General features: G+C 45.0%; 1 protein-coding gene across 1 annotated transcript; it reads left to right on the top strand.

Annotated features, from left to right (window-relative positions):
- The first annotated feature begins 483 nt into the window (after positions 1–483).
- rest (RE1-silencing transcription factor) lies at positions 484–10,639 on the top strand. The gene is made up of 6 exons (XM_051420287.1): positions 484–633; positions 3,396–3,683; positions 3,782–4,351; positions 4,500–4,660; positions 4,782–4,865; positions 7,178–10,639. Exons 2-6 carry the CDS (start codon positions 3,430–3,432, stop codon positions 8,938–8,940), a joined length of 2,832 nt encoding a protein of 943 aa, XP_051276247.1. The 5' UTR covers positions 484–633; positions 3,396–3,429; the 3' UTR covers positions 8,941–10,639.
- Positions 10,640–11,822: the final 1,183 nt, after the last annotated feature.

Raw genomic sequence — 11,822 nt, 5'->3', positions numbered from 1 at the left:
TGTTTATGATTGTTTATGATTGTTTGTGGTTGTTTATGGTTGTTTATGTTTTTTACAGGTGCAGGTACAGCAAACTATAAACATATTCTGAGTGCCAGAATCACTTTTATTGATTGATGTGATCAATATTGACAGGAAATAATCCAACTTCATGCAGTTATTGAGTTCACTGTTTTGGGTAATTGATCAGTTTATCAGCTGTTCTCTGCGGTTATTGATACTGATCAATATGAATCATACAGTAAACAGTTGGGAACCAGTGACAGTGTAGGAATAACTCATCATTTACGGGTTTCACATTTCTGCCAGTAAAAATAAAATTTAATAAATAGAAATAAAACGTTTTAATTATGAGGTAAAAAGTAAAAAAGTTTTAATAATTACATGAAAGTTATTATTAGTTGTCACATCTCAGTAACAGTTTTTATTTAATTTAATTTAATAGTTTTATTGACTTCCTCCTGAGGCAGGCTGCCGGAGCGACGTGCTGACGTCAGCGGCCGTGCGTCAGTGGCTGTGGAGGAATGTGCGGAAACTTGTGGACTTTTCTTTATGCGCTGTTCGTCGAAGAAAAAGTCCCAACGGAGGAAAAAAGTGACAGAAAGTGGAGCGAAGTTTGGACCCGAAGAGTCGGTGAGTTCGGCGGGGTTTGAGTGTAAAATGGCGGCCGGTTGTCGGTCGCAGCTGCAGCTGGAAAGTTGTGGCAGTTTGGAGGAAAATGGAGGCGGTGAGTTGGTGAAGAAGAAGGCGCTGTCCGGGGCTGATCAGGACCATGGCTAACACTCCCACACAGCCAACCGACCCTCTACACCTCCGTCCGGCCTTAAACTTTAACTTCACCCCGAAACAGCTTCAGAAAGACCTCTTTTAATACTTTATATTAAGTCCACACTTCTCAGTCAAAATGTCGCTGTTTGATTTCTGCGCTTCCGCAAACCAACTTTTGTGTAACACCCCCAGAAATCTCATCCAGCGCTTTATAGAACAAATACTGACGTTTATTACTTTATTTATTACTTTATTGAACCTATAAACACAAACTCATAGTGTGTCGATTCAATTTAAACGCATTTCATTAGAAAGCACCATCACACTTTTAAATCACAGTTAAGTAGAAAAAAGTTGATGTTTTAATGCTCAGAAATGATCAAACTTTAACTTTTTAATCTTTAACTCACTTTGGATTTAAATAATCACCAAGTTTTAGCTCAGAAACAACTTTACTGTTAACTGTTAGCTCCCCGTAAAGCACCTTTTACTTTTCGCGTCCTCTCACCAAACTGCTATTAAGTTTCACCGTGTTTAAGGTTTGATCGGAAACCGTCGACAGGCGGTTGGATCAGGCTGATCTGAGTGTATTTGTCACTTTATGTTCTCAGTAAAAACTCAGTTTGTATCTTGTAGGTTGTGGTGATCAAACTATTGTCAGATGTGTTGTTTCTCACTGTAAAGCGAGCAGGGATTCATTCTCAGTGGAAGAAGTTAAAGTTGGTGTTTTCCAGAGGGAGTTCTGAATGTGTTTTCTCTCTGTCCTTATGGCGCTGTCGACTGAGCTGTGGTGCTGTTTCAAAATGGCCGACAGACTTTGAGTGCAGCAGCAGTGTGTGATGTCACATAACTATATATAATGAATATATAATTAATGAGTTGTTTCAGTGAGTTCACTGCAGCATATTTCACTCTTTCACAAGAGTCTAAATCAAACTGTTGATTTAAACTGAGCACTTCCAGACTCTGGGTCCAGATATATATATAGATATATATATATAGATATATATATATATAGATATATATCTATATATATATATAAATATATATATATATATATATATATATATGAGAGAGAGAGAGAGAGAGAGAGAGAGAGATGATAGATAGAGAGATAAATAGATAGATGGATAGAGATAGAGAGATAGATAGAGAGATGGATAGAGAGAGAGATGGATAGAGAGAGAGATGGATAGATAGAGAGATGGATAGAGAGATATAGATGAGAGATAGATGGATAGATAGAGAGATGAGAGATGGATGAGAGATAGAGAGATAGATGGATAGATGAGAGATAGATAGATGGATAGAGAGATAGATAGATAGAGAGATAGATAAATAGAGAGATAGATAGATAGAGAGATAGATGGATAGAGAGATAGATAGATAGAGAGATAGATAGATAGAGAGATAAATGGATAGATAGAGAGATAGATGGATAGAGAGAGAGATGGATGGATAGAGAGATAGATAGAGAGATAGATGGATAGAGAGATAAATGGAGAGATAGATGGATAGAGAGATAGATAGAGATGGATGAGAGATAGATAGATGAGAGATGGATGAGAGATAGATGGATAGATAGAGAGATGGATAGAGAGATAGAGAGAGAGATAGATGGATAGAGAGATAGATAGATAGAGAGATAGATGGATAGAGAGATAGATAGATAGAGAGATAGATAGATAGAGAGATAAATGGATAGATAGAGAGATAGATGGATAGAGAGAGATGGATGGATGAGAGATAAATGGATAGAGATAGATAGAGAGATAGATGGATAGAGAGATAAATGGAGAGATAGATGGATAAAGAGATAGATAGAGAGATGGATAGAGAGATAGATAGATAGAGAGATGGATAGAGAGATAGATGGATAGATAGAGAGATGGATAGAGAGATAGAGAGAGATAGATGGATAGAGAGATAGATAAATAGAGAGATAGATGGATAGAGAGATAGATGGATAGAGAGATAGATAGAGAGATGGATAGAGAGAGAGATAGATAGATAGAGAGATGGATAAAAGAGAGAGAGATAGATGGATAGATAGAGAGATAGAGAGATGGATAGAGATAGATGAGAGATAGATGGATAGATAGAGAGATAGATGGATAGATAGAGAGATAGAGAGATGGATAGAGAGATAGATGATAGAGAGATAGAGAGATGGATAGAGAGATAGATGGATGAGAGATAGAGAGATGGATAGAGAGATAGAGAGATGGATAGAGAGATAGATGGATAGATGTGCTGTGGGTTGTTTTCACTCTCATTATGAACAAACACATTTAATGTCTGAAGTCTTCTGCTGAATGTTCACTTTGTGCTCTGTGAATGACTTTAAAAGGGTGAGTGGTGTTAAAGGTGAAGAAAGGACATATTGACGTACTGTGTGTGGTGTTGAAGAGATATCCACTGAGGTTAGCGTGCTAACCAGCTAGCCTCGGTGCAGGTCCAGCTGGACGTGTGCAGGCGTCCTCAGCTTTAGACTACAGACAGGAACAGTCTAATCCAAGTTTTAAGATAATAACTGATCTTCTTTATCAAAGATGTGACTGTTTATTGTCGATGTAATTTCTAATTAATTATTAACAAGCTTATTTTAATAATTATCCTTCATGTAGTCGACAGCGTCCCGCAGTGAAGAGCTGAATCAACATGGCGGCTCAGACGATGTTCTCGGTGGAGATGTTTCCTGTCGGCGTGTCGATGATGGAGGACGGTCAGAGTCTCAGCGATATGCCCAGGAACACGCTGCCCGCCCCTCAGCTGGTGATGCTGGCCAACGTGGCGGCGGTGACGGCAGCGGAGGGCGCCGGCGCCGATGGCAGTGCAGCGGACGAGAAGGAGATGATGGAACTGAAGACAGTTGGATGCAGCTACTCGGACAGCGAGGACGAGAACATCATCAGGTCTGTGAGCGCCGGCTGAGTCATCATAATGTTACCTGTGTGTGAACTCACCTGTGTGTGAACTCACCTGTGTGTGAACTCACCTGTGTGTCTGACAGGTACAGCTACGACAACCAGAACCACAGAGAGGTCTGTATCATTGAGTACCCAGAGTCCCCGGGTCCGAGCATCGTCGCCGTGGTCGTGGGAAACAACGGGGAGGAGGACGGGGTCAAAGCTGAAGACCTGTCCCGGCGTACTGAGCCCCGCCCCTCCGTCAGCACCAAAACACCGGAGCAGGGCGCCAAACGTAAGGACGCCCCCGCCCCCGCCCCCGCAACTGCCCCCGCTCCCGCTGAGATAAACAAGAAGAAGAAGCCGTTCCACTGTAAGCCGTGTCACTTCCAGGCTCAGAACGAGCAGGAGTTCGTGGAGCACCTTGGCACTCACGGCATCAGCAAGATGATGGTGGTGAACCGCGTGGAGGGCAGGAGCAAGACCAGGTCCAAGGAGGCGGAGACGGCTGAGGCTCAGGTGCCGCTGGGAGGGGAGACGGAGAGCGGTGGTGAGGCGGCGGCAGGTGACATCAAAGGGCTGATTAGATGTGAACGTTGCGGCTACAACACCAACAGATACGACCATTACATCGCTCACCTGAAGCACCACAGCAAGGAGGGCGAGGACCACAGGTACACGGACCACACAGTCCACGTAGAGTCCGCACGTAGAGTCCACGTAGTTATTACATTTATGTGTAATAACTACGGCTTTATTAGGCTTTATTATATTGTGTGTGTGTGTGTGTGTGTGTGTGTGTGTGTGTGTGTGTGTGTGCAGGGTGTTTAAGTGCACTCTGTGTCCGTACACTACAGTCAGTCAGTACCACTGGAGGAAACACCTGAGGAATCACTTCCCCAGCAAACTGCACACCTGCAGCCAGTGTTCCTACTTCTCTGACCGCAAGAGCAACTACATCCAACACATCAGGACGCACACAGGTAGGACACCCCCTCTGCAGGGGTCAGAGGTTGTTGCTCTGTGTGACTGTGTGCAGATGGACTACAGGGTCCTGGTTGTGATGTGGTTTCTGGAGAATCCTGATTATGTTTCTGTGCTCAGGTGTTCGTCCGTTCCAGTGTCCGTACTGCGACTACTCCAGCTCTCAGAAGACCCACCTGACCCGACACATGAGGACTCACTCTGGTCAGTCGTCCAGTGTCTGTTACAGTGATCAATAACTTACTGATCAGTGATTGTGACCTATATTAATAATAATTGTAATATTTACTCTGTTGGATGGTGGCACAGAGGACTAAAGATTATTTTCATTATGGATTAATCTCCATTAATCGATTAGTTGTTTGGTCCATTAAAGTTCATTTAACAGTTGATAACCAACCAATAATCGATCAATGGTTGCACAGAATAGTGTTGAGCTGTCTCTTCCTGACACCCCTTCCAGCAGGTTAGGCCTGTTGTCATGGAGAAGTAAATCCCTGCCGAGCTGGTCCAAACCGAGTCAAATACATGTTTACTGGTCTCGAGTCACAGGACTGGAGACTGTCAGCAACCTCGGAGTAAAGGCTGTAAACGATAGCACAGTGGTAGCATCTTTAGCACTAATAGCATTAGTTGTAGTAGTAGTAGCAGTGTAGCATTAGCAGTAGCACCATTAGCAGTAGCACCATTAGCAGTAGCTAGTAGTTGTAGTAGCAGTGTAGCATTAGCAGTAGCACCATTAGCAGTAGCAGTAGCACTAATAGCATTAGTAGTAGTAGTAGTAGCAGTGTAGCATTAGCAGTAGCACCATTAGCAGTAGCACTAATAGCATTAGTTGTAGTTGCAGTAGCATTAGCATTGCTATCAGTATTAGCAGCAGTGTGTGATTAATGATTGAATTCTTCCTGTCACTGACTGTTTGTGTTACTCTCACTGAAGCTGTCGCTGATGTTGGATCAATATGGTAATGTGATTAGCTTTGAGCTACGTGCTGTGACTTCCTGTGTTGTGGTCCTGAAGCAGATCAGTCTGAAACCACGTCTGTAGGAACCAGCAGAGGTTTCTGAAACCACGTCTGTAGGAACCAGCAGAGGTTTCTGAAACCACGTCTGTAGGAACCAGCAGAGGTTTCTGAAACCACGTCTGTAGGAACCAGCAGAGGTTTCTGAAACCACGTCTGTCGGAACCAGCAGAGGTTTCTGAAACCACGTCTGTAGGAACCAGCAGAGGTTTCTGAAACCACGTCTGTAGGAACCAGCGAGGTTTCTGAAACCACGTCTGTAGGAACCGCAGAGGTTTCTGAAACCACGTCTGTCGGAACCAGCAGAGGTTTCTGAAACCCGTCTGCAGGAACCAGCAGAGGTTTCTGAAACCACGTCTGCAGGAACCAGCAGGGTTTCTGAAACCACGTCTGCGGACCAGCAGAGGTTTCTGAAACCACGTCTGTAGGAACCAGCAGAGGTTTCTGAAACCACGTCTGCCGGAACCAGCAGAGGTTTCTGAAACCACGTCTGCAGGAACCAGCAGAGGTTTCTGAAACCACGTCTGCCGGAACCAGCAGAGGTTTCTGAAACCACGTCTGCAGGAACCAGCAGAGGTTTCTGAAACCACGTCTGCAGGAACCAGCAGAGGTTTCTGAAACCACGTCTGTAGGAACCAGCAGAGGTTTCTACAGACGTGGTTTCAAACTCAGGTTGATCTGTTCTGTGTGGACGTGGAACTTCCTGCATGAACAGTTTTGTTTCAGGAGGGACAGACTGTCAGTGACACATTGACTTTACATACAGTATAAACCGAACTGTCGGTGATTTACAGTTTACTGATGGAACTATAGCCGTAGCTAGCTGTTGTTAGCAATTAGCTGCTGTAGCTGCTGACTAGCTTCTGCTGTTAGCTGGTTAGCGGTGCAGCTAACTCAGTTGGCAGTGTTCAGGAGCTCCCAGTCCGTTAGCAGCAGTTAGCGGTTAGCTAATATCTACAAGCTAATGTCCATCAGTGAACTCTGTAGCTCCCCGAGAGTCAAGCAGAGAATCCAGAAAATGTGTAAAAGCACTTTGTGCCGATTGGACGGGTTAGCATAGCAGCGTTCAACCAAACTCCATTCAGGAAACAAGCATTTAAAAAGTTGGTTGCTTCAATCACAGAATAATCTGGTTATTCTGAAAAGTCGCCGTTAGACAGACTGAGCGCGCTCAGTCCTTCAGAAGTAGAAACATTCAGAGTAATCTATATACGAGTAATACTTTATGAGGCAGGTTATTGTACAGCTGCACAGTAAAGGTAAAAAACACTCAATGATAATTAAATGCAAACAAAATAAAATGGATTAAATGTGAATTCAACAGTGAAATTAGATGTTGGAAATATTGAAAAAGAGTTCATCCTTTGATGTAATCTAAAATCGCAGCAACTCATTGATCATTGATCGTCTGTCCTGCTGCATGCAACCCTTTGCTGTCTTACCTGTACAGCATCCTCTGCAGCACTGTGACATTTGCTTACCTTCTTGTGTGCAGGTGAGCGTCCGTTCAAGTGCGAGAGCTGTAACTACCTGGCAGCCAACCAGCACGAGGTGACACGCCACGCCCGGCAGGTCCACAACGGCCCCAAACCTCTCTCCTGCCCCTACTGCGAGTACAAGACCGCTGACCGCAGCAACTTCAAGAAGCACGTGGAGCTCCACCTTAACCCTCGCCAGTTCCTCTGCCCTCTTTGCAAGTATGCAGCCTCCAAGAAGTGCAACCTGCAGTACCATATCAAGTCCAGGCACTCCGGCTGCAACGTCGCCGTGGACATCTCCAAGGTCAAACTGCGCGTTAAAAAACCCGGTGCCGAGGAGACCTCCAGAGCAAACAAGTTTGACAATTCATCCAGCGTTGAGGAGGACTTCGACATGGACGAGGATGACGGGGACGAGGACGGGAGTGTGGAGTCGAGCCCGATCAATCTGTCAATCAGAAAGAGCAGCCGACCCGGCATCGGGCAACTGGTGCAGAGTGACGCACCGGACAAGAAGAAATCCAACGTCACTTCTGAGAAACTCCAAAAAGCGAAGGACAAGGTGGAACCGGAGAAAATGGTCACAACCAGACAGAAGAAGATCGACAGGGTCAACAAGGCTCTTCTGGAGGACAAATCTGTTAAAGAAACCCAGATGGTCACAACAACAGCTGCTGGAAATACAGACAACAAGACAAAGAGACGAGTCAAGAAGCTGCAGACAGAGAAAGCGACTGTCCACAATCCAGCCGAAGAAACAGCATCAGAAAAAGACCAAACACAGAAACCTGACCAGCAGATATTGGAGGAGGTAGTGAGGCCCAACAAGGAGAAAGATCGTCAGAAGAATGACAGCGGTGCAAAAGAGAACAAAAGCCTGCACAAGCCAAGGAAGTCTGGATCAAAGAAGTCAGAAAAAATCCCAGAAGAAGATCAGCAGAAACCAGACAGTCAAAAGGAGAAGGCAGTGAAGGAGAAGGCTGCAAAGAGGAAGGCAGTGGAGGCTCTCGATCTTTCCAAAAAGTCCTCGTCTGAGACTCCAGCCAAGTCCAGACGGCTGAAAGCAGCAGAGAAACCGGTTCCAGAAGATGCGAAGAAGATAAATGATGCCCCTCCTGCAATGCAGAAGACTCCTGTGAAGCAGAAGAAGTCCAGGAACACCAGCAAGAAATCCCCAGTCCTCCAACAAACTGTGGATCCACGTAAAGATGAGACAAACAGTCCATCCACAGAGGCTCCTGAAGCTTCTGCTCAGCCGGACAACCCAACACAAACCACATACAACAGTCCTGCACAGAAGAACGCCTCCACAGGTGAAACAGCTTCAACAATATCAAACAAACCCCCAGAGAAGATGGAGGTTGCACCCACCTGCAGTTCAGGTGAGGACACACCTTCTCCAGCTGAGAACCGCCCCGCTCCCACCTTCCTTAAACCCACATCACCACCGTCTCTGGTGCTTCCGGGCCAGCGGAGCAAACCCGCTGATCCAGAGGACGACGAGGGCATCCACAGCAGCCACGAAGGGGGCAGCGACATCAGCGACAGCGCCTCAGAGGGCAGTGACGACTCCGGCCTCAACGGCAACGGCGCCAGGTCGGGCAAGATGGCCAATGACCCCGAAACACCAACCGACGAGATCCCGACCCCAACGGAGCTCAAGAGTCACATGTGCATCTTCTGCGACCGTACGTTCCCTCTGGAAGTAGAGTACCGCCGCCACCTTAACCGCCATCTCGTCAACGTCTACTACATGGAAACCGCCAAAGGACAGAACTGAGGGTCAGTAACCATGGCAACGCATTCTGCATGGACAGTTTGTTGTCAAAATATCAGTTTGTCCCAGTTAGCTTTCCGTTCTTGGTGTCTGTCTGTTTAAAACACGGTTCTATAAACTCACTGTAGGCCTCATTAAAAGGGTCCAAGCACCAGCATCGTTCCCAAACCCAGTTTTAACAATTGGTCTCTGTTGTGTCGGGTCAGAGACCAAACTGGGGTCTAAATAGTCTCTGGAACCTATTTGTTAGAAACCAGCATTTTGGTCTCTCTACAGCTGTACAACTTACCCCTTTAAATGATAATAAGGATTAAAGTTTGGCAGAATTAAGAGTGTTCTTCAGAAACCGACACTACGGACATATTTCCGTGTGTGCAGATCCAGCTGTAGGTGGCGCTGTAACACGTTGTCCTGCTGGTAGGCAGACTTAAACTGTTTTTTCATTTAAAAACTAAAACTTTGCTTTCTGTGGTCTCGTGCTGCCACCTAGTGTCCCTCCAGAGAACAGACTCTGGTTTGGGGTTGTGTTGGGTTCTTGGACCCCAGATTCTGGTTCACTGTAGACCTTTACCCCCAAATCAGCTCTGGTTCTTGAACTGGTTCCTCTCTATATGCTCTCAACCTTGGTTCTGATGAACCAGCCCGAGTTTCTACCAGTTCAGTGGAACCACTGTAATCAGATGTTTCACCAGCAGAGGGCGCTGCACAGCGACCTGCAGAATAAGACACACCCACTTTGGTTCCAGCTGGGAACCAACTTCACAGGTTCTGAACACTTGGTGCTTGAACTGGAACTGAGAACGTTCCCTGCTGGTGGAGGAGACCTGTCGTACCCTCAAAGTTCGGCTCTGTGATCCACGTCTTCTAAATCGAGAGCGTTTCAGAAGTACAGCATCCTCGGAGCGTCCTCTGAGCGTCTTCCTGTCCGACGCTGACTTGAGCGTTAGAACCCTGATGTCTGTGTGTTGGGAGTGGACGCTCGTAGGTGGATGTTCATTATCACGTTATCATGTTAACGCTTCCTGTCTGTGTTTGGATAATGAACAGAAACTCACACAAACAATATTGTAAAATCCTTCAGTGCCTTTGACAATCAGTCTGTACAGAAACACTTTGTTAGGTTTTAGGTTGACGTTGGAGACGAGGGAGTCGGTGTGAACGCTGAGCTCTGATTGGTTAACGGCGAGGCCCGAGGGGAATTCTGTAAATAATTGTGTGCAATATTCCTTTAGTTGAGAAGCCAAAGTGAACTGTTGTTGTTTGTGTGTAAAGAACATTTTCAGTTTATGAGACATCGTCAGACTTTAGATGAATTATCGTTAGAGGATCTTTAACAGCAGTAACTCCTCCCAGCAGTGTAATCTATTACTGTGTGTATCTGTAATTACTCTGCTCTCATACATTAAAGGATAAATCTAGTTTTATCTTTTTATTTCCATCACAACTTCCTGTGTTCACTGATTCATTAATGAATCATTATGGTCCAAAGAAAACAATGAATTTATATTTCACAGATATGTCTGAATATTAAACAGCAGTGTGATGTCAATAAGGATCAATAACGCCGTCTTCACCCTTTAAAGGAGAGTTATTATTCTGTTTGCTGTTATTAATGAAACAGAAATATAAGTGTTTGTCATTAACTAACAGTCGGTATCATTCTGTCTTCTGCTCTTTTTTAAATAAAGGTTGTCACAATCAATGTTTGTTTGTGCGACTCCGTTCCTCATAAAGTGGACAGATGCTGTGGTGCATTGTGGGATTGTTACTCTGACGTTGGACCGACAGATATCAAGTTACAGCGAGGTCCAAATACTGAACTGCACGGACGGGTTCTCCTCACTCACCGACACTAATTCAATCCAATTTTATTTGTATAGCACCAATTCATAACAGAAGTTATCTCAGGACACTTTTCAAATAGAGCAGGTCTAGACCGAACTCTTTATAACATTATTTACAGAGACCCAACAGTACCACCATGAGCAAGACCTTGGAGACAAGGGCAAGGAAAAACTGCCTGTTAAAAGGCAGAAAAGAGAGAGAGAGAGACAAAGGTGCACAGCAACAACAGTAGCAACAACTACACTAATAGTTGTGACTGATGATGATGAACATGAAGAAGATGATGACAACAGCAACGATGGGGACAATGAGCAGTGACAATAGTAATAATAGTAACTGTAGTAATATTAATATTAATAATATCAGTAATATTAGCAATGGCACTCAAGCAGGACCATGGCAGGAGGCTCCACCAGGATCCATGAGAACCTGCGAGACGAGAAAGCACAAGAACTCCGGGGAAGAAGTGGAGTTAGTAACATGCATTAATGGGACATGAATGAGTGCAGAAAGAGAGAGGAAGAGAGGAGCTCAGTGCACCATGGGAAATCCCCCGATAGTCTAGGCCTATAGCAGCATAACTAAGGGATGGTTCAGGACTCACCTGATCCAGCCCTAACTATAAGCTTTATCAAAGAGGAATGTCTTAAGCCTACTCTTGAATGTGGTGAGGGTGTCTGCCTCCCGAACCACAACTGGAAGCTGGTTCCACAGGAGAGGAGCTTGGTAACTGAAGGCTCTGGCTCCTGTTCTACTTTTAGAGACTATAGGAACCACAAGTAGCCCAGCATTCAGAGAACGTAGTGTTCTAGAGGGGTAATAGGGTACTATGAGCTCTTTAAGATATGAAGGGGCCTGACCATGAAGAGCTTTATAGGTGAGGAGGAGGATTTTAAATTCTATTCTACATTTTACAGGGAGCCAATGCAGAGAAGCTAGTACAGGAGAGATGTGATCTCTTTTTCTAGTTCCTGTCAGTACTCGTGCTGCAGCGTTCTGAATTAATTGGAGCGTTTTAATGGACTTATTGGGGCAACCTG

Source organism: Dicentrarchus labrax, unplaced genomic scaffold, assembly GCF_905237075.1.
Source record: "Dicentrarchus labrax unplaced genomic scaffold, dlabrax2021, whole genome shotgun sequence".
NCBI classification, from domain to species: Eukaryota; Metazoa; Chordata; class Actinopteri; family Moronidae; genus Dicentrarchus; species Dicentrarchus labrax.
Note: the sequence above shows the minus strand (reverse complement) of the source record. Positions and strands in the feature narration are given on the sequence as shown.